This window comes from Sipha flava, unplaced genomic scaffold (genome assembly GCF_003268045.1).
Source record: "Sipha flava isolate LNK unplaced genomic scaffold, YSA_version1 229_pilon_pilon, whole genome shotgun sequence".
Classification (NCBI taxonomy): domain Eukaryota; kingdom Metazoa; phylum Arthropoda; class Insecta; order Hemiptera; family Aphididae; genus Sipha; species Sipha flava.
Window position 1 is genome coordinate 444,149 of NW_020272866.1, and position 24,440 is coordinate 468,588.

A 24,440-nucleotide genomic window follows, 5' to 3' on the forward strand; every position below is an offset into this window, starting at 1 on the left:
CAAGCTTGCACATAAACTAAACCTTTCTAACTAAACTAAACCCTTCCCCTAGGCCTTTTTTAAATGTTATAAAATAATATTCTTAGTTTGAGAGTAAAAAAAAAAATAATGATAAAATAAAAATAATGATTTGTTTGCAAATGATCCCCTCCCCCACACAAAACTTGTCTATACGCCACTGGCCAATAGGTATATATTATATCATAATATATAGGTGCATCGTAAATATAAAGATACCATACCTTACTGCCGCGTGCGGAATATTGTAATTTTAACAATAATAATAATTAATAAATACTAATAACTAGGGCTCGGAACTTAATGCACTTAAAAAATACTATATATGCATGCACTTATGCGCTTAAAAAAGTACAAATATGCTCTAAAAATATGCACTTATATTTTATTTTTGTACACAAAATTTTCATTTGCACAAATATTTTATAAAATTATAAATATAGAAAAAGCAAAGTAATAAAAATAATTTTGATTTTAAAAAAAAAATAATAATAATAAAATAGCATTAAAAATGTTTCTTGAATAAAATAAAATGCACTAGTAGAATGTTCAATAATCATTATTTTCTAGAAAAATAGTTATAGAAAATCATTGTATTTCGATAGCAGCTGCTCCTATTTGATATTTTTATAATATTTTATTTTAGATGAAGCTAGCAGTAATTATAATTTATAAATATATGTATATTATATAAACCAATAGGAGAAAAACATTGTTTTTAATGTCAAATGGAAATTTGAAAAATACAATACAAGAATATTAAGAAAGTTCTCTCAATATGAATGAATTAATTTTTTATTTTTTTGAATTTTCATTCTGAATCTTCAAAAATCATAAAATATGCTCTAAGAAATTGTAAAGTTAAGAAATATGCTATTTTTTTTTTTTTTTTGCTTTACGCGCCATTTAGGCGCTTCGCAGCTTCTACCAAAGTTCTCCAAAGTTCTCGATCTTCTGCATCCTCAATACTTGCTCCATTGCTTAATCTCTTCAGGTCGTCCTTTACTCGGTCCAACCACCGTTGTCTTGGCCTTCCTACAGGTCGTTTTTTATTTGGTTTGTTGATGAGTACCTGTCTTATCAATTTACCCTCTGCACGCCAAACATGGCCAGCCCACTCTAACCTTTTCGACCTTAGAAAATCTTTTAAATTGGTTGTTTTAAACAGACTGTTTAAGTCAGCGTTTTTTCTTCGCTCGTATACACCAGTACTGGGGTTTAATATGGGCCCATATATTTTTCTAAGTATTTTCCTTTCGAAAGTCAATAGTTTATTCTCGTCACCCTGCGTTGTGGACCATGTCTCACATCCGTACATGACAATGGGGCGTAAGTAGGCAATGTATAGTTTTTTCTTTGTGTCTCTAGATAGCAGTTTCGATGTGAACATTTTTCTCATTGCATGGTATCCACGGTTTGCTGCACTTATCCTGGAATTAATCTCGTTATGCATATTATTTTTATGATTTATATTAGCGCCTAAGTACTTGAAATTTTCGACTTGCTCAAAAGAAAAATGATCAATGCTCACATTTTGTAACGGAGTAGGTCGTCTACTCATTAGCATTTACTTAGTTTTATTTTCATTTATTTTAAGGCCCATATTTTTACTTGTCAGTATGAGCTTTCGTACGGTCCCTTCTAATTCCGTTTTTGATTCTCCAAATAACACAATGTCATCTGCATATGCTAAGAGAGATGAGCGCCCCAGTACTTCCATTTCTCGGTCTCCCTGCATATCTCTTACAACTTTTTCAAGTGCTAGATTGAAGAGAGCGGGAGATAGCGCGTCCCCTTGTTTCAAACCACATCTGACCTCAAACTCCTTTGATGTTTCTCCAAGAAAGCGCACTTTGCAAAGCGTGTCAGAATTGCAGCACTTTATTAGCTTAACCAACTTCTTTGGTATTCCGAAATGTATAAGTGCTGACCATAGCCGGTCTCTAATAATGCTGTCATAAGCTTGCTGAAAATCGATGAAAATCATGTGTAGATCTTTGTCATACTCATAATATTTTTCCATAACCTGTCTAAGGGTGAATATATGGTCAGTAGTGGACTTTCCTTTCATGAAACCACACTGGTATTCACCGATTATTTCTGTTGAATATTTTTCGAGTCTATGTAAAATGGCTATTGACAAGACCTTGTAAGCAGTGTCCAAAAGGGATATGCCACGGTAATTTTCCACTTTCTTGAGGTCTCCTTTTTTGTAAATCGGGCAAATAATAGCGGTGTTCCAACCCTTTTCTAGTTTTTCTTGCTCCCATACAGTTGAGATAGTTTTGTGTAAGTTTTCCAGGAGGTCTCGGCCAGCAAGTTTGAGTAACTCCGGATTTATGTTGTCCTCTCCTGGAGCTTTGTTGTTCTTCAGTGACTCCACTATTGATTTAATCTTCTCCAAACTAGGTTCCGGCACTTCCGGTTCCGCTGTAACATATATTAGATCCTCAGCCGGTTCTCCAGATCCATCTGTATTGTTTGTTTCATCGTCTGAATTATTATTTAATAGATTCTCAAAATATGTTTGAAACTTGTCTATGATCAGTTTAGGGTCTGATATGAGGTTGCTATCGTGATTAGTCATAAGGTAGGTACGAGATTTAAAGCCTTCTTTTATTGATTTACATTTTTCGAAGAACATTTTCGGGTCCTTTTTATATGATTCAATGTCATTTAGGGCATTTTTTTCTGATGCTCTTTTCTTTTGCCTAATTATTCTATTTGACCTTGCGCGAAATTCTGCATATTCCTGCAAATTTGAAGTCGAAGGATTTTGTATCATTTTAACTCTTGCTGCTTTTCGATTTTTTATCGCGTCTCGACACTCATTATCAAACCAGTGATTCTTACTTTTTCCCTTGGTAACTCGGAGAGTTTCTGCTGCTTTATTTAGTGATTCCTTTATTTGGGTCCACTCTATAACATTACTCAATTCTCCTTGTATTATGTTAAAGCTGTTCAAACCTTCCTTTATTCTGTTTTGGTATTCCATGATTTCCTCTTGATCTCTTAATTTACTTCTATCAAGTTTATATGCTGTATTAGGTTGTTGCTTTTTTCTCCAGATCGTTGACAGTTTTAACGATAGGTTTGCTATCACTAAGAAGTGGTCTGTGTCCCCATCCGCTCCCCTATAGCTTCTGACGTTTTTTATGCTTGTTCGGTGTCGCTTGTCAATAATTATATGGTCGATTTGACTTTTCATCTTACCGTCTGGGGCAGTCCACGTGTGCTTATGAATGTTCTTTCTAGGGAAATAGGTGCTGCTTATAATAAGGTTTTTCGATTCTGCAAAGCCAACTAATCTCAACCCATTATCATTAGATACTGGGTGCCAGCTCTCTTGCCCTATTGTTGGTCTGAGAAATTGTTCTTTACCGACCTGCGCGTTCAGGTCACCAGCAATTATCTTGATGCAGTTGTTTGATAGAGAGTCAAATAATCTCTCTAGATCATCATAGAAAATATTTTTCACTTCCTCTTCTTGATCCTCTGTCGGGGCATAACCGTTAATTATACATATATCAAAATTCCATCCAGCCATTTGCAGGTAGCATAGACGTTCATTCACGGGCATGAAACGTTTAATGCTTGATATTATGGAGTTTCTAACTACGAAACCTACTCCTTGTTCATGTTTGCCTGTCTCTTTGCTACTAAAAAAGATAGTTGAATTACTAGACTGAACATTACTATTTCCTAGCCAACGAATTTCTTGTATTGCGACTATTGGCACTTTATATTTTTCAATTTCTTCCACAATATTCTTTAAAGCTCCTGCTTTAAAGAGAGTTCTGATATTCCATGTTCCAAAACGAGTCTCCAAAAGTTTTCCGTTCCGAGTTCCACATATAATCCCATTATTATCCACATTCCGAGGCTTTGTTAGAAGATTCACAACATATGGTTTTTTTACAAGGATGGATTGTTGGTCCATCGCTTAACCCACAAACCTGGAGGACCAGTTTGGGCCAACTAATCAAAGTCAGCCCGTAGCTCGGGGCCCCGGGTTCGCAAAGCCCGTAGCACTAAAGACTTAGTGCCCCCCTGAGGGTAGAAATATGCTATAAAATCTAAAAATCACTAAATATGCAAAAATATGCACTATAAATTTTTGATATGGTTTTCGTAGTGTCTTGGAACGAATTTCTAGCTCACTTAGCAATAAATCCAATCGTGCAAAAAAAACATGCAAATGCAACAACTTCCGAGTCCTACTAATAACAAATAAATAATAAGATATTAATAATAAATTCCTTCTTCAGCTCATGTTGAATGTTTATTCAATGCTGAAGGTCAGTTATTTAATAAGCGAAGAGGTTCAATGTCTAATAAAATGACTAATTTTCAATAAATATTTTACTGAAGTATAAAGTTGGGTCCATTATCTTATAGTAGTAGACTTTTAAGGATACCGCACATTGGATCGGAACGGAAACGAATTTTGTCCGGACACATTGTCGGAACCAGTCGGAATTCCGCGGACATATATACTTGATCATTTTGATCTCATCGCTCAAGGTCGAACTAAAGCTTATTGTTACATTATTTATTTTTAATATTTTTGAGTGTTTTTAAAATATAATATATAATATAATATAATGAATGATACAAGTAGTGACGAAGAAGACATGATATTGACACTAGCTCTTTTGTCAGAAGCTGATGAAAAGGAAAAATATACAACAAAAAGACAGTAGGTTCTAGCATACATATGGTAAAGGAAAAATAAAGAGTCCTATATACTATTCCTGCATTTAAAACAGGACAATAAATTTTTTTTCAATATTTCTGGATGAGTTACGAAAAATTTTACCAATTGTTAGAGCATATAAAACCTGGTATACAAAAAACAAACACAAACTCTCGAAAATGTATACCAGCAGACGACGTGTCTAACAGATGAACGTGGATTAAGATGTACATACGCTAAAACTTGATTTTCAATGACTTCATTAAAATGTTGATTTACCCGTGGTTGTTGCTGAACAGCATTTGTTCTACTAAATGAACCAGTTTCAAACAATGATTTTTCAAGTTTTTGAACATAAGTACGATTGGGGTGATACCGATCTGGATATTGCTGAGCGTACATTCTTGTTGCTTCTCGTTCGTTTCTGTTACATTTTCCGTAGACCAATAGTAACTGAACTCTTTCACTATTATTCATGATTAATATTTTATTCTAACAAAATTCAAACTATAACTTATAATACCTAAAGGTATTGACAATAGCGAACAAAAAACGTCGAACTACTAATACTGCAATGACACATGACTCAGATAATGAATTCCATAGTACCTAATATAAAAATAGCTAATGACATTTTAATAGGTATAGGTAGATAACAAAACTAGAAACACCAATGCTCATAATTATTTTAATAGACCCTTAATTATAATTCTGATGGAAACAAAAATACACTTCTTCTTTTTTTGTTTTAGCCAATTTAGGCCCGATGCACACGTGCGTTTTTCGCCGCTGCGGCGCCGCAGTTGTTGAATACACACCATTGCGTTTTTGTTGCGGTAACCACACGTCATCCAGCCGTCCGAGACGGCCTTCAACATGGAACATCACTTTAGTTAGTTTTTAGTTACCAACTATGGAGGTTTATTACAAAAAAAAGGCATTTTTAGCTTACTTGGTGCACAAAAAATATGTACGTACGTATGATAGACGTTACTGAGTGCACCCATTTCAGATTCAAGATTATTAAGAGGTGAATTTTATACTACATTCAGTGATATAAGAGAAAATCCAGAAAAGTTTTTTACTTATTTTCGAATGAGTGTTCGCTCGTTTGACGAACTAGCAACAAAAGTATCTCCAAAGCTAATCTCTCAAGACACGTGTATGAGACTCTCTATACCACTACTAGAAAAAAATTCTGACAGATGCTTATCCAAGCATTTCTTTTTTTGGTCCTATCGTGATAATTTTCATCAGCGATGTTTCAAATTTCTTTATGACTTTTGATTTCACCGATCAACAACTCAATGTCAACATCGTCGATTTCGGACATCTTGCGTGGAAAAATCAGACGTGTGCAGAGTCGATATACAACAATGTACTACTGAACTGGATTTGCGTGCGCGGTGCCGTTGCGGCGACGTTATCTACGGCAGACACCGAACGCAGCGGCGCCGCAAGACATGTGCACTGCACGATTTGATCACATATAAAGTTCGCCGTATTAGCGGCACCGCAGCGGCGAAAAACGCACGTGTGCATCGGGCCTAAGACCATATGCAATTTTATAATGTGTAATAATAAAATAATAATTCATAATTAGTAAATAGTTCATTAGTTTAATAGTAATAATTTTGATTGTTTCGTGGTGTTTAGAAGAAAAAAAGTACGCACAGTTAGAAAAAAAATTAATTAAATTAAATTTTTTAATTTCTTAAATTCTACTTAGCTCTAGTTTAGTCAATTTTGGGTTTAGGACACTAGTTTATACATCAAAATGGCTTGAAAAAAATTGATGAAAAAATATGATATTGATATGATACCGAATATGATATTTAAATTACGGGTTGCCATTTAAAAAAATGTAAGTTTTATTGTACATGCGCAAGATACATGAGTTAAAAACATTTTAAGTCATAGAAACTTACGATCCTCTAGTCTAGTTTAATGTCCCGCAAACAGAATTGAAAAATATTTACATATTAATGAGTGGTAAAGTGGTCCCTGCTTTTTGGGACAACGGTATATGTAACATTATACAATGATGCTTTTATAAATAAATCGGTGATGGTTTTTTATATCGAAACTGGTGGTAAATATACTTGTATTAGCAATACATTTTAATTTTCATGGTATATTATAATATATAAACTATTTGGTATTATAGAAATAATTTTCAATAAATTATTTAGATATATAATTTATTATATTCATATTTAATAATAGATACTTTACTACTTTCAAACATAAAACGTAAAATGAAATGTAATAAAATAGCGAACAAACGACCACAAAAAAAAATAATAAATCATAAGTATACAGTTCGACAGCGACCATCGGGATGACGAAAATATACAATATTCAATAACAACGTAATTATATATATAACAATATCAATATATTCGAAAAGATGCCAATTAGTATGATACAACTTGATATGATGTTGTGGGTAAAACCCTTCGTGATAATTCTTATAATTTATTATTATTACAATAATATATATATTGCAGGCGCAACGTACACAACACACCAATAAATGCCCGTTTTTCGATTTACTTTATATAGGAATAATGAAAATGTTAAATATAATCTTATTTTGTAGATTATTTATATATATATATATATATATAGATTTACCAATTCAACTAGGGATGGGAATAATCGAATGATTAATAGTCGACATCAAAATAATCGAATGGATTTTTCACTTTAATGATAAAATATTCCACCAGTTTTTTGATCCCACTACCTGTACTACTGACTAGTGACTACTTTATAGTTATTGGTTTTATAACTAGTCATTGATATAGTGTATTGTGTATACCAATAATGTAATACAATTGGGTAACATTCAGTACATTCAGTAGTATTAACGTTCAGTATTACTATATACAGTGCTCGACTTGGCAAAATTAAAGAAGGGGGACTCTATTTACTCTAAAAAAAAGAACGTCCCCAAAACCGGCTGAGCGTTATAATTATAGCGTAATAATAGTAGGGGGACGCAAAAATTTCTGGAAATTAGTTGGGGTACTCCGTCCCTTTGCGTCCCCTCAATTCGAACACTGACTATATATATAGTATTACTACATTCAGTAGTATTAACTACTTTTTTATAATTTTTCGAATATATCATCAGGAATAATGAATAGCTCAGAAATTATCTATTTCATGTATCTAGGTAGAGAATTAAAAATGTAAAATGGAACAAATATTTAATTATAAAATATAAAAATCATAATATAAAATGAATACTACAAATATATAGTTTACGCTAGAGAGCCTTGATATCAATTTAATATAAGAAAAGTGAGATAAGAAAATCATTCAAGTATTTGTATCATACGAATGTTTCATTCGAATGATTTTATTCGAATAATTATTTCATTCGATTATTCCCATCACTAAATTCAACAAAAATCAACGGTCTGATAATCGCTAGGGGCACGACGATTCCGTTTATATCATTATAGTTATTACTATAGTCTATAAAAGCGTTTCCCAAACTGTAGTCCGGGGACCCTCAGGGCTCCGCACGTATACCGGAGGGAGTCCGCGAAAGTAAATTTAAAATTTACAAAGTATTATTATATATTATAGTTTTTTTAATTTTTATTTGTACTTAGGGGTCCGCGATCATTTTTATTATCCCTAAGGGGTCCGATAGAAAAAAGTTTGGTATTTCAAATTATGTTTCGTTAATAAATAATAAATAATAGACCGCAAGAAAACGTTATATACATATATTTTGGTTTTTTATTTTTTGCTTAACATGGAAATTTCTCATTACAAATTGAACTACGCATGGAAGTCCTTAATATAACTAGATTATCCCGAACTTAATGCGATCACACAGAAATTGAAATGTGTAGTCAGATTAATAATTTACATTACATGTTCAATCTAAATGTGCCTACGTATTGAAGTCTTTTTTGCGATAATTTTTTAGTGATGCTCATGAGATGGCTAATAGATATAAAACGGGGAGGTCACATTTCTGATCTAAACAGAATATCACATAGTAGTGGAAAACACACTATTGCACACCGGGATAGAAGAATTTATTTAACATATAAACATGTACCTGAAATCTAATAAATTTATAAAGATAATTATATAGTTTGTTGTACTTTGTCATAGTATTTTTACTTGAAAATTTATTATGTACATACGTGTAAAAATATAAACAAAATTAAAGGTAATTGGTAAATAACTAAAATTTGTAAATAATTATTATCATATATTCATATATATATTACAAATATACATTATATATTACATGTATATGATATTGGTTGTATTTTTTTTGGATGTGCTCTACTTCATTAAAAATCCACGAGTCGCCACTGCCGGTAAGGTTTCGGTTCCAAGCCCTGCTTTCAGTTGTGTACACAACTACAAAGTACTAAACGATGATGACCAAAAGTTAGCACGTATATTTCGCACTGACGCAGAGTCAGTGCGCATGCGTTTGCGATCGCAATGCTTCGGAATCCGTAAAAATATTGTCGACAAACAATCCGGTGTAACAGGCGATTATTACCCCCCCAACATTTTTACCGGGGGGGGGTAATAATCGCCTGAGGTAATAATCGCCTACAGTAACAGGCGATTATTACCCCCCTCACAATTTTTTACCGGGGGGGGGGAGGGGGTATTAATCGCCTGAGGTAATAATCGCCTACAGCAACTGGCAATTATTACTTGCCCCCACAATTTTTTACTGGGGGGTATTAATCGCCTGAGGTAATAATCGCCTACAGCAACAGGCGATTATTACCCCCCTTAAAGGTGCGACAAATTTAATAACGCGGACACGAGTGTTCGAATCGGTGAATCTAGGAAAAACATCTTAATGTAAAAAAAGATCGTCAAATGTATTTTACTTTAAAATTCCAAATATTTTAAGTCAAATGTTAAGTTAAATAAGTAAATAATAATAAAAATAAATCATAGATATAGAATAATATATGCTATTACTATTAAAAAAATTGGTAAACCTCTTTCCCTAATTAAATATTTTCCTCATAATTTTTTAAGTTTATTCTGTAATTTGACATATATTTTTATTGTATTTTTTTAATAAACTCTGAAATGTACACAGGCTTTAGACAATAAACTCTAAATTTAAATCTATAATTGGTTTGAGTTTTCGTTATTTTTAGATACGGATAATCGTTGTTTTTGAGGGCCTTCCCAAAACAATGTACATGAACGTATACAGAATGTATATTAGATATATTATACATTTTTCTACTTAATTTACAAATTATAACAACTATTATAACATTTGAAACATACTATATCATGTAATATAATTACTTTGCCACTAGTTTCATTTAATTTATTTCATTTAGCGTTATCTACGAAACTATAACGAATGCCTGTATATTTTATTATATGTTTGGATATATAATATATAACATGTGTGTATACTGTCCAAGTATTTTATGCATAAAATGTTATTCAATTTTCTGAATTAATAGAGTAATGCTTCTAATGTCAATGACGCTTAAACGCATCACAGTATAAATAACGTGAGCTGCGGTATAACTGCCAATATCACGGGCGGCGTTGAAAGTGTTAAAAATATTTTAATAAAATATTTAACAGCAATTATTTTAATAACTTTTAGCCAAAATTAACGTTTTTCAACTTGTCGTTTATTGCTGTGTCATTTTTTTACCAGTCGATTTTTACTGATTACCGAATCACTCCATGTGTTTCTTATTAACAGTTAATTACTTTCACCTCTATTCAATATGCCTATATATATATTATTTATAATAATATTATCATGACAAGAAAACTAAAACTAATAATACTACAATAGGTATCTGTTTTTCAAAAACAAACGAGTAAATATAAACATAAGCATAAAAAGTAGGTCACGGGGAGGTTATTAGTATATGACACCTTCGTCATCCCCCCGGGGGCTCAACCTTAAGGGGGGTAATAATCGCCTGTTACTGTAGGCGATTATTACCTCAGGCGATTATTACCCCCCTCCCCGGTAATAATATAGGGGGTAATAATCGCCTGTGACACCGGTCGTGTTCCGATCCGACGTGACGTTTCCGTTCTGTTCTGATTCAGTGTGCGGCAACCTCTAGTTCCCTGAAAAAGTATTCAGAGTTTAAAATTAAGTACATTCTTAAATACCATATTAAATGTATTTTATAATTAAAAAAAAAAAAATGTTTTATATCTATCTATCTGTATTAATAAATAAAAAAATTGTATTTATTTCGGTATTTTGTGTACTTTTGGTACTTGTGCTTAATAATATTTATGATTTTTATTATTTTAAACCACATTACTGGGTATTTATAAAGATATTAAAAATAATAATAACTTAAGTTAATAAGTTAATTGATAATATTCATATAATTTTTAACTTAACGGAGTTAAAAAAAAATTAGGTTAATTGTTAACTTTAAACTGTTAAATTTAAGTTAAACGTTTAGTCAAAATCATATAAATCAAATTTATATGCTGAATATCATGGTATTCTTCCAAATTTCCGTATATTTCTGTGAAGGGATCTATATTCGGTTTTTTTTTGCAGCTTTATTTATGTGTTTTTTAGTTGGATTGTTCTTATATAATTATTTATCTGTTAACTGTTAAAATGGAATATTTCTAGTTTACGGGACACCCAAAAATTTGGCAATTTTTATTAGGGACATAGTCATATTTTGGGTGAAAAAAATGATGGCGAAATTAGAATTTAGCGCAAGAACTTAGTTTTAAAGTTATAGCTAATTATATTTTATAACTTTACACTAAAACTCTTAAATACTCATTTTTCAACCACAGAAATGTTTAAAAGTGTCGCGCAATGGTTTGCTACCATCGTTTATTTATCCACGTAGCCGAGTGCGATCCCAGCACAGGTAAAATAAAAAATAAAATTTTTTACTTTTTTTTTTTTTAACGATAATTTTGTATCTGTTTTGATCTCTTATGGTAATGAAAATTGTTTGCATTTTTTTTTCGAAAAATCGGAACTTTAATTTTAAAATTTTAGAATTTCACTCGTTACGCCTACCGACTCCACTCACAATCTCGAGTGCCACTGTGTGGCACTTTTCGAGGGGGTTGGGGCTTCGCCCCAAGAGGAATTATAGTCTGAACCTAACCTAGTTTTTGTACAAACCTTGATACTGTTATAAATGGAATTATGCTCTGCATGTGAACCTAAAACCTCGCTACGCGAGTAAAACTCTGACTCGTCATTCAAATTGTACTTTTTTTGTATTTTTTCTTGTGCATTGAATATCTAGTGCTGTGAAACGGACTATAGGTACTGATATAACCTCATTATAACATTATAAAATAATTATTATAACGATTACAAAAAAAAATGGAAAAAAATGCAAAATATATTTTCCCTACTACGGTATTGAGAACTCATATATCTCACTTTAAAGGTGGTCCTGCGTTACCAATTGCACCACGACATCACTGAAGTGAATAATGGAAAAAAATAGATTATTTAATCAAAATTATCAAACTTCAATAGGCTGTTACTTCCAAAATAATCGTTTGCACCAATTTTCGTTTACATTATCGTTTTCAGTGTTAAAAAATACAGAAGTTGACATAAAAAAAAAATCCGAAATTTTGGGTGTTCCGTAAAGTAGAAATATACCGTTAAATTATTTAATATTGAGTTGCACTCCTTATAATGCCCGGACTACGAAGAAGTCATAAACTATAAAATTACTAAGGTATGTTATAAAGGTGATTATTATCAGGGCCGGCCCAAGCAAAAATAGTGCACTAAGCGAAATTAAATTTTGTCGCCTCTAAAAAAAATATAAAAAATTGAACTCTCATTTTAACTTAGCCTCTCCCCGTATTTTTTATGTGACATATCTACATAAAAAATTTAAATTTTTTTCTTTATATATGTACAAAGACTTAAAAATTATTTCTATAATTATCATTCTAAACCAAGGGTGCCCAAACCCAGGCCCGCGGGCCACGAAGTGGCCCGTCAACGCTTTTGGATTTGCCCGCCAACATCTATACTCTATAGTCTATGACATTTTAAATTATTATTAATATTTCTTTTAAGTTTAAATTTTGTTGTATATTTTATTTTATATACGTGTGTGTATCAAATTAGCACTAGGACCATTCCACACAGCAATGTTATCGGGTTTTCCTGTGATGACCGGATGCGTTTTACCCGAACCCGCATTTGTCGCGATGTTAATCGGTATTATTTTTATGTTTATAGATTATCTTGATTGTCCGTCGACGTAGTCGTCGTATATCGGCGAATTAAGATAATAAATTGTTATTCGAAATATTGTACAAACAGCGACCAAAATCAGTCGCTCCGCACCCGCCTTTTGCTACGGTCGTAAAAATAATACGTACAACTTAATAAATATTAAATTATTTTGTAATAATTGCGTTTATTCTGTGTTTTTACTTGTTAATTTTAAGCCAGAATGGCTCTCAGCAAACCAATTACGTCGAAATTGAAAGAACGTTCTCGGACATTTCACGAAGAATGGGAGATGCAATATTGCTTTACTGAAAGCAAAGCATTGAAGCCCATATGTCTTATTTGCTCCACTACGATTGCCGTCGCCAAAAAATATAATTTAGAACGGCATTTTAAACAAAATCATTCAAGTATTAATAAAAACTACCCGGAAGGAAGTTCTCTAAGAGCTGAGTTTATAAAGAAGAAAAAAAAAGAAATATTTGGTCAGCAGAATCTGTTTGTAAAAAAATTTGATGAACTCGAATCTATGGTAAAAACATCATATGAGATATCTTTACTTTTAGCCAAAAATAAAAAGCCTTTTTCTGATGGGGAAATTATTAAAGAGGCTTTATCAATTTTTTCTAATAACTGTAATGATAAAAATATAAAAACTAAAGCAGACGGTATTTTACTTTCGAGAAATACTGTAACAAGACGAGTAGAGGAGATGTCAAACGATATTAGCAACCAAATAACACAAACCGTAACGAAATGTAAGTATTTTTCATTGGCGTTGGATGAAACTTGTGATTTGACGAGTATGTCACAGCTAGCCATCTTCGTGAGGTGTGTTGATGAAAATTTTAATGTATTTCAAGATTTATTAGAGCTCAGCCAGTTGGAAACTACAAGTACCGGAAGAGACATATTTATGAAAATCAAGGAATGTGTCGACAGAAAAGGTATAGCATGGGAAAAAATTAATTCTGTTTGTACTGATGGAGCACCCGCTATGACGGGAAAAATAAATGGTTGTATGGCCTTGTTAAAACAGTTCTTAGGCCGGGAATTATTTTCATATCATTGTATCATCCATCAGGAAGCTTTATGTGCCAAAGATATGAAGTTTAATGATGTTATTGATCCTGTAGTACGCTGTATTAATTATATCCGAGCCAAAGCTCTTCATCGAAGACAATTCAGGGTTTTATTTGAAGAAGAAATCAATGAATTCGGTGAGTTACATTTGTATTGTGCTGTCCGCTGGTTATCTAAGGGTGAAATGCTGAAACATTTTTTTCTTTTGCGGAGAGAGGTCTTGCAATTTTTAGTAGAAAAGCAGGCAATGCCTGATGAGCGAGATTTACTTGAAAGTGAATCATGGTTATGCGATCTTGCGTTTTTAATAGATATTACACAGCACCTCAACATACTTAACTGGAAGCTGCAAGGGAAGGACTGTTCGTTACCAATAATGTTCAATTTGGTTTATGGATTTAAAGCAAAACTCTCCCTTTTTTTGACAAATTTGACTAGAAATAATATCGATCATTTTCCTACGCTTGTAGATATAAGAGGAAAACTAGAAAATACTTCACCTGACATCTCGAAATATCAAACACAAATTCAATTATTGTTGCAGTCTTTTGAGAACAGATTTCAGGATTTTGAGAAGGACAAAAATAATATTTTGTTTTTCATGAACCGATTTTCAATCACTTTTAGTGAAATACAAAAATATTCATGCAATATCCAGTTGGAAATCACAGAAATTCAAAACCACGTTTCCTTGAAGCAGATATTTACCGAAATTGTATCATCACAACCACAACTGCAGTCTTCAGAAAATGTATTAAAATTTTGGAAATTAGTACCAAAAGAAGACTTTCCTGCAACGTGTGATCTTGCCTTGCAGATTTCAAGCAGATTTGGATCAACATATATTTGCGAAAAAGCTTTTTCTACTCTAACCTATGTCAAAAATAAATATCGTAGTTCGTTAACTGCGCCTCATATTTCAGATTTGATGTTGTTATCAACATCAGATTTATCACCAGATATTGAAAAATTATTAGCTAATAAGTCTCTTCATAGGTCTCACTGATGTTTTTTTTTAAATATTATTAAAAATTAAAACATGTGAAATTTAAAATGTTGTTTAATTTAAATACCTATTTGTTCTATCTAATTAAGTATCTATTGAAAATAGAATTTTAGATGAATTATAAGTGTAAGAAAATCTTGTTCATAACATGGCCCACCAGCTAAATGTAATTGCAATTATAGCCCGCTTCCAAAATAAATTGGGCACCCTTGGTTTAAATGATTGGCCATTTTGGAGTGGAAACGATTGTAGAATGTAGCAGCTGTTTGTTCAATAGTAGTTATTTTTAGCTCATTGTGAAGATTGGCGTTGGTGACGTACCAAGGGGCGTTGACATATTCGTAGGCATATCGATTGAAATGCTTGGATGGTTCTGATGTTAGCTGATTTGGCCGAACCTCATAAAGCAATTCCGTAAGGCCATATAGGTTGAAGTAGGCTTTTGTATATTAGTAGACGGTTAAGGGTACACATTTTCGATTTTAAGAGTGGTCTAAGGACATGTAGGCAGCTGTTCAGTTGTTTGCGTTTAGTTTTTAGATGCGGGCTCCAGGTAAGTCTTTTACCAAGCACAAGACCTAGGTATTTGACTTCATTAGTTTGGGGTATATTTACGTTACGAAATGGGCGGGCAGATTCCAGAGGGGAGGGTGAATGTGATATGAGCTGATTTGGAATCATTTATTTTGATTTTTCATGAGTTGAATCAATGGATTAGGTTGTTTAGATGGTTTTTATTATAAAATAACAAATTCAAAGCCTTCATATTACGTTCGTTCAATTCGTTGATTAAAAATTCATCAAATCTTGGTGTACTTGAGTTTTTTTTTAAGAGTTTCAACTTCCACTAATAAATAATTGATTAATTATCTAAATTAACATTTACGCGTGACGATAACAATGCGATTACATCCCGGTCGGTTGCACACGGAGGCTTATCACCGCCGCGGACGATGGCTGCGAATATACTACGCACCACTATGCATCGCACGAAATGATAACACTCATTACAAACAAAAAACTACTGTGGCACTAAACAGCAGTCATGGACCATGGTATCAATCAGTAACGTGAATTTTATACCTCAAAAATAACATACTAGCATAGAACAACAACAATAATAGTAAGTATGGACCATGGTATCATATAAATATATAATTATATAATTTAACAATACTCGTATTCATAAAAATGTTTTAATTGAATCGGAAATTTCACTATGGGTTCGAGTCTAAGGCTCCCCCCCCCCTAAATACGCCACTGGCTTGTTCATCTTATCATAACGTATTATTTTAATCGTACGGATCAAAAATGCCTTTAGACGATAGCCAGAAAAAGGTTTAAGCGGTCTAATTTGGAAACGAGTAGTAGTAAACTCTGGCTGAACACATATTCATATTTTTAATTTATTATATTAACTAATTCAACTCCTGCGAAAATTTTACCAATTTATTTGCGATTAGACAAAAAGAATAACCGCATATGAAGATAAATTTCGATGATATTCTATATATTAAAAAATGTATGAAAACTAAAGTCAGTCCATCTTACCGTTCTATCCGGCCGATATCCTTCATTTTTTTTTTTTTTTTACTAAAAGGTATTTAGACACAGATATGTCATCTATCATTGAAATTTACTCAACTCCCACCTTACTCAAGTTATACTCAAACGCGATTCTTCCCTGTACATTTCTTATGGGACACATTCACTCAAGCAATTCGAATTCTCATAGCTCCTCTTCTAATGAATGGATCTTGATCGTTTCACTCTCAGAACACTCAGTGGATCAAGCTCTTTCTTTTGAGCTATTAACTGCTTAAATATGTTGTGTTTGAGGACAATTATGTGTGCACAATCAACTTTATTTTCAGTTTTTTCCAAATACTGCATTCTCATTGGCTCTTACCAATTAGTTTTCACACTCTCTGTCATTTCGATATGTCTTTCAATTTTTGATATTTTACTCATTTATTGATTTGTTAAAATATGTTTATATATTGATTCGATTGCACCAATATTTTATTATATAAATAAATTATATGCTATGAATTTTCGCAACGGGTATACTAGTTCTATGTGAAATTGAACTAATAGATTATGATAATGATGAAATTTCTAATACAGAGAGAAGAGAAACTTTCAAAGAGTACTTTATTTTTTTTATTAGATCAGAAATGTAAGAAATTAATACTTAAAAAAAATCATAATTCTTCATTGCATAATATCTTATCAAGTACCTACCTACTCCAGTATATGGTCAAAGAACAAAGCTAGCACCAGTAGCATTACCAAGTTTCGAAGATAACATACAAGAATGGGAGGTTTTGTTATTGTTATAAAGCAATTATGCATAACGATGACTGAGATCCGTCAACCCAAAAGTTCTCATATTTTAGATCATCACTTTGATTAGCCCAAAGCGTCAATCATGTCTTTCTATAAATTGCCATAGTATCAGTATTAGTCTGTCTTGGCGAAAAAATAAAAGTTCGGGTTGTATTGGGGTGTGGATCACAAATATTGTGTCAAAAATGATTGCCAAGCTGTTAAACCTTACTCGTGAGCAAACCAATTTACCAATTATTGGAATAGGAGCCAATCGATTTAATTCAAGTTTAAGTATTTTGCGCCGTATTATACGTGAACGCATTTATTTAAACATACGTGTAGTATATTCCTCAGCATTTTTTATTAATTATGAATAGAGGTCGAAATAATATTGTCTTAAATCCTTAAGGGGATTCAACATCGACGTTTAAAAGAAAAAAACGCTCCAGAGATGGCGTTGTTTACTGTTCGACAGTCCCCACTCTTAAAACAAAATCGCTGGTACTATCGCGGTCGGCAAACAGTTCCTAATAATTTCTGGAGCGTCACGTCATTCTATAATCGGCAACCGTGTTGTCGTTTATATTACTTTTACATTACACGTATATTCTACACATGCATGACTGTACTAGTTTGTATACTTATACTTATACTTATAATACTGCATATTTACATTTTCTAATAGTGTTACACATATCACATTTAAAAACAAAAGTGGATTTAAAACCATATTTAATTTCTTTAATAATTCGCATATCTTTAAAACTGCAGTCAAAAGGTTTATGACTATCAATCAATTTAATTGCATTAAATAAATGCGAAATATTCACAATTCTTCTTCCGAGTATATCTGCATCTGTATTTAAATTTTCTTTTAAAGGAGAGGTTGAAATATTTAAATCTGAAGGTTGAGATATATCGTCAAGTGGTAAAGCTAATATTTCATCTTCTTTAGAATCCAAACAAGTAACTTTTCCGTGCATATGTGGTTGAAAGGGAATACTTCCATATCAAAAAAAAAAAAAAAAATATGTATATTATTATTAATATAATAAGAAATTATTCACCACAAATATAATAAATGTATTCAAAATATTTCCAATTATCGTATGTATACAATATAATAATATACTTTAAAAGTTTCAAGTACCCACGGGCCACAAATAATATTTTTAAATTACAACAAAATGGTACTTTCGGGTTATATCGACAACTGAAATATTTTCTACATTACTTGGTATAGACTTCCGGGTTATCTCGATTAACACAATTTTTAAATAAAAAAGTATAATGTTATATATTATAACATGGGCGGATAGGCTTACCGGGAAACCGGGCATTTCCCGGTGGGCCCTCCTTCATATTTTTGTAATGGGGCCCTTTATTATGCAATTACTTACGTTAGAAATTTGAATTTTAAAATAAAAAAATTATAATCATATATATATCTATTACTATTTACAAAAGATTTCTTATTGGCACGCAGCCGCCGCATTTTACTCGTACATTTTCTAAATTAAATTTTGTAAAAAATTATTTAAGAAATACAATAGGTCAGAATGTATAAGAGAGTATGTTGTTAATAAATGTAGAGAAAAATATTTTCAAAAAAATTGATTCTGAACACATCATTAATAAATTAGGAGCTAGGAGCCCAGTATTTGGTAGAATGTTATTATTTTAAAATTAAAAACTAAATAAATGATTTTTAAAATCTGTTTTGTTATACATTGTTGGGTTATGTGTTATGCTTTGTTTTGACGCGGTACTTAATAAAATTCATATAATAATGTACTTGAGAGCGACTTTTTTTTTTGTGGGGGCCCCTTTTTAAAATTTCCCGGTAGGCCAAAAATGGCCTATCCACCCATGTATTATAATAACTGCAAACGAATTGCGTGCACAATTTATTTGTAACAGAGCGGAGTTGGTTCGAGTATTTTTCGGCACAGGTTTGAATTGCGTGCGTAAAAGTTAGAGAATCAGAAATAGAAAAATTTTTAAAATTGTTTTTTGGACTATTATTTCCATTCGAAACTCAATAATATGTAATACGAATAGGTACCTATAATTAATTTTTATTTTGTACCACAAAATATATATCTATTATCTATTATTTATTATTATTTTATATAATATAATAACATGTGTATTGTGAAATAAAGTAAATTTTCACTGAATTTGTAGTGCATTTTTGATCAATTCTTTGAAATCTAAACGAACTAATTTGGTTATTCACGCAATTCGACCTAGATAATGATTTCCGCTAACCAAAAATACCAACAAAATCAATATTTAAAATTAAAAAAAAAAAAAAAAATACGTAATTGTAAAATAAAAATATACTTACTTTTCATTTTCACTAATCGCAGTAGTATCGACAGAAAAAGAATCGTTATTCTATAAATTATATATGAATTCAAAAATTAATTTAAACTGAAATAATATCCTTTAATTTTGTCTTTCTTACTTTGTCTGTAGTTTTTATCAACGCAGATATATTTCCCGGGTGCTTTTTACGTCTAGATAAAAGCACCTTTGTTTTTTTACCTTTCCTCCAATTTTTTAAATTATCCATTATAAATTATAATTCGAAAATAAAATTTCACCATGCAGTTGAGGAATGAAATTTCAAGTTCATACCTCGATGAGTAATGACAGAAATACTAGTTATATTATTATATTATTAGTTATAGTATTTGTACTATACAATTACAATAGGTATTATAGCCATAGCCGGTTTCCATACAGCCGTAGAAGATAATATTGGTATTATTATTATTATGATTCTAAAAATATTATCTTATCGATACCGCAGGCGCCACACTAGTCTTAGTTGTGAAGTAGTGTGAGAGTGGTGGGGAGTAGCGCGAAATGTGACGCACGTACAGTAGTTTCAATCCGCAACGTCATTAAAACGGTGTTTTTCATAAATTAATTATTGTTTCCGGTCTCAAAAGGCTCATAAGCAGTATACAACTGTGGGATTTTGAATAATCGAATTTAAAATCTGTAAAAAGATTTAAATTTGCCGGTCTGTCTACTGGGGAATGATCGAACAGTTTTTTTAAATGATTAAAAATCTATTTATTATCAACGTTTAAAATTACAGATTTGTAATATTTAATTACTAGGCCAGTAATGAATTTAAAAAAAATCGCCTCGATCGATCTCTAGAAGACAAATTGACAATTTCAAAACTTTTTTTAGAGTCAAAATCCGACCTTCCTAACTTCTACAGTTTTATACCGCGTTAGGGTTGATATTTATATCAATGTTGAATTCCCTTAAAATATGATGTTTTATGTCTTTAAAAATACAAATATTCTTTCAATATTCTGTAAAAAAAAAAAATTATTTTAATTATTTGGTTTAAATTTATCAATTACTAAATGTTATTATTAATTTGATTAACAATAACTTTTTTTACGGTTTTCATGCAAATTTTAACCGTACGTGAATTACCCCTGATATCTAGTGATTAATTTTTATAACAACCTAGAAGAATATGTAAATAACTCATATCGTGAATATTGTATTTTTTGAACAATATTATCAAAAATCCGAAGTACGTAATACGTGCATGGTCTTACAGACAAATAATAGGTAATATAAATTATTTTCTTCGAAAAAAATGTTTATAAAATATTCTCAAATAGTCTTTAACGTATTGAATATTCCCTAACCCCTAAAATAAGCTCTTTATGCAAAATACATTTATTCAGAGAATTCTGTGTTTCATGAATCGTAAAGATATCTGACTCTTATTTAACTGTATAGACTAAAAACAAATGTATAAAATCATAAAAATTCGACCTCTACTTATGAACCTCATAGTCCACTAATACAGTGGTCTTCAACTTGTGGGACATGACCCAATTTTGGGTCGCGTAAGCTAAAAGATTGGGTCACGATAAGTCTTCTGCTTAAAATTTAGTAACTTCAAATTCATATATATATATATATATATATATATATATTATAATGTATAATATTATATTAATATATTATAATCATAATATTATTATGTATTTCAAACGATATCGGATAAAAAAAATTGACGAATAAATCCGAAACCGTACTATTTTATATGTGTAGAAGATAAGAATGAACACTTTTTCTCATACATTTATACTTAATTAGAAAAAATCCTCAACCAATATGCGACACAAATCACAAATCATTAACTGTCGAACACATAGTGTAGAAGTGTACACAATATACTTCAATACGTACCGACCTAAGCATGCCATCCAACATAGTAAAAGTACTTGGCGAAAAGCCAACTCTGAAAATTATCACATTCTTAAGTATCACAATTATTAGTAAATCTTAACTTTAAAGGTAACACATAATGTATGTAATATGTAACATCTAATGGCTAATAACCTTTGCTGTTGAAGCCTTCATTTGATATAAAAAAAAAAAAATGAACAGTCAAATGAAGTAATGATAGAGCGATAGCCCGATTCAATCCATAAAACTAATCTACATGTAATCTATAAACTGCATTGCGTGAAATTGAGCCGAAACAGATGTATTTTGTGTGAAAATAATCAGTAATAAATAACATACTAATTTGTTTTGTGTGTTATTATATATAATTTTTTTCAGTATCATTATATGCATTTTTTTGTATCATTACTTATAATAAAAATTAAATCATTCTATCTATCTAGGTTATCTAGGTAATCCTAGATACATAGAAAAATATAAATTTTAATTTATTCAGATATAAAAGCAATTCTACAATGGCATCGGTACATTAAGCAATTTTAACTTTTTTTTTTTGATTTTCATGGTTAACGAAATTTACACGGGTCACGAAAAATGTATGGTAAGAAAAGTGTGTCGCGAGTCGAAAAGGTTGAAGACCACTTCACTAATAAGTACTTTTAATATTTAATAACTATATAAGAATATGTTTTTTAGATAATAAACTCTAAACATTTTTTATGATAAATAAATTGAAGATAATTTTATTTTATTTAAATATACCTACATAATAGGTTAAATAAATGAACATAAATGTTAATTATATAATTTATATTTTAACGTTTTTCATATTTAATATTTTATATCCCAATAAATTTAACAATTAATATAAATAAAGTAATTAAGTAGCGTTTTCAGAATATCCTTATCAATATTTTTTTATACACTCAATTATCAAAATAGATGCTAAAAATACCAAATAATCACTGTGTACACGGGTTTATTGGTATAACATTTTTATTAAAATATCATTGTCAATATTGTACTATTATATATATTGTACTTGGATCTTAATTTCCGTTTAAAATTTAAATAAATAAATAGGTATATGTTTTTTTTTTATTAGATAATATACATTCATGTATATGGAGTAATTATTATGATATATATTCCAATAACAACTGTTTCACCAAGAAAATAAGGAGTAGGTGGGTACTATAACATGAAAAATAAAATAACAAACTTGAGAAATATTGTTAATAATTATAGTTATAATATTGTGTTGTTCATGATTCACATTGTTTCTGTGCTATTAATTTTATTATGTCTATATATAATAAATAATAAAACAAAAAAAATCTTTAAATTTTGAATTGAGTATAATAATATCTTATTAAGCTACACCTGAAAAATACCTCTGAGGCGTCATTGTTATTTTCTACACTTTACCCATATTTACACTTCCATAAAATATACAGTTTGAAATTGACCACATCTTTATGACATCATGTCATTATATCATATAAGTAAACTGATCAATAGTTTACAGATCTGAATTATTACCTATATACAGGGGCGTACGCAGGGGGAGCTAACGGTTTGAAGTCCTCACCATTGCCCGTAGTATTATTTTTGTTTTTAAATTTACCAACGATTTAATATAGTATCTCAAAGCGTGTATTTTCACATGTATTAAAACCACGGACAATTTTCAAAAACATCACCTAAGCGACTACAATTATTAGATTGGACTAATAAAAAATGTATTTTATGCTTAATTTAAATAAAAAATAAAAAAGCAACTATTTTATTTTTTAAGCCAATGTACCTGTCATAACTGAGTAATTATTTATTTTCAAATCCCCCCCTCCCATTGTAAAATTCTGCGTACGTAACTGCCTATATAGTTAAAACTTCAATACTTGGATCATTGTTTTTTAAAATATCTAGATCTATCCACAACAATTAATATATTATTGAATGTACACATTTTTTATTAGCTATAAGTCCATAAATGTAAACTTAGACTAATTTTTTCCAGGAATCACATCTGAAGTTGATATAAATAATGATTGTATTAATGCTGTCTGTTTGATAGAATCATTAATTTTTATATATTATACTTATAGTTGTATATAATTTCCATTACAATTTTAAATTTTAAAAATCCTATACAATATAAAATTGGATTACTTTAATGTTTTTGATACAAGCAAAATAAAAATTAAAAATAATTAAAAAAATTACCCAATAAATATATAGTTATTATACAACATATATTCAGAAATTTAGCACCCCGGGCAATAAAAAAAAAAAAAACCAACTAAAAAAAGAAAAATATGTTAGTATAACGGGAAAAAATGAGTTACGTCCCGTATAAAAGGTATACATGAATTGCGTCCTGGATTTTTAAATTAGCTCTTAAAAAATGAATTTTAGAAATAACATTTTCTTAAAAATAAAACAAACATTATTAACAGTAGGTTATGATATCAGATATTACATTGTATCCACAGACTTCTATGTAATGCTAATATCCTAATCAAACATTTTATATTAATTTGAAAATCTAGAGCAGTACGAAACTTAATATTTGTGTAATCAATAAATATTGTATTATTTATGTCGAACCCAACGATTCTCAAAATTTTTCAGCAATGGAGCTTTTTTTTTTAAACAGTATTTTTTCATGAATTCCTAAGAAATATTTAACTTTAAATTTTATTTTCCTTAATATAGCCGCTTTAATTTTATAACAATTGGTTATCCCTTTTTTTTAACTGTCCATAACTTTCTATAGAATATGCACATCGATGACTGTAATTTTCCGTCTATTGTTTTCTTCTAAC

General features: G+C 30.7%; 4 protein-coding genes across 6 annotated transcripts in view; 2 read left to right on the plus strand and 2 right to left on the minus strand.

Moving 5' to 3' along the window:
- The window catches only part of LOC112683511 (chloride channel protein 2), a 56,925-nt gene that overhangs the window by 14,239 nt on the left and 18,246 nt on the right, over positions 1-24,440 (plus strand). The gene's annotated exons all lie outside the window — the stretch shown is intronic.
- LOC112683514 lies at positions 909-1,417 on the minus strand. The gene has a single exon (XM_025554575.1). The coding sequence runs from the start codon at positions 1,415-1,417 to the stop codon at positions 914-916; it is 504 nt and encodes a 167-aa protein (XP_025410360.1). The 3' UTR covers positions 909-913.
- Positions 12,680-15,093, plus strand: LOC112683512 (general transcription factor II-I repeat domain-containing protein 2B-like). Its single transcript, XM_025554571.1, has 2 exons — positions 12,680-13,714; positions 13,820-15,093. Exons 1-2 carry the CDS (start codon positions 13,180-13,182, stop codon positions 15,043-15,045), a joined length of 1,761 nt encoding a protein of 586 aa, XP_025410356.1. The 5' UTR covers positions 12,680-13,179; the 3' UTR covers positions 15,046-15,093.
- Positions 17,927-20,650, minus strand: LOC112683513. Of its 2 annotated transcripts, none has more exons than XM_025554572.1 (3): positions 19,847-20,650; positions 19,727-19,776; positions 17,927-18,378 (listed from the first exon to the last, which is right to left on the minus strand). In XM_025554572.1, exons 1-3 carry the CDS (start codon positions 19,952-19,954, stop codon positions 18,030-18,032), a joined length of 507 nt encoding a protein of 168 aa, XP_025410357.1. In that variant the 5' UTR covers positions 19,955-20,650; the 3' UTR covers positions 17,927-18,029. The 2 variants fall into 2 exon arrangements, with proteins under 2 accessions (XP_025410357.1, XP_025410359.1); XM_025554574.1 differs by lacking the exon at positions 17,927-18,378 and adding an exon at positions 19,474-19,642.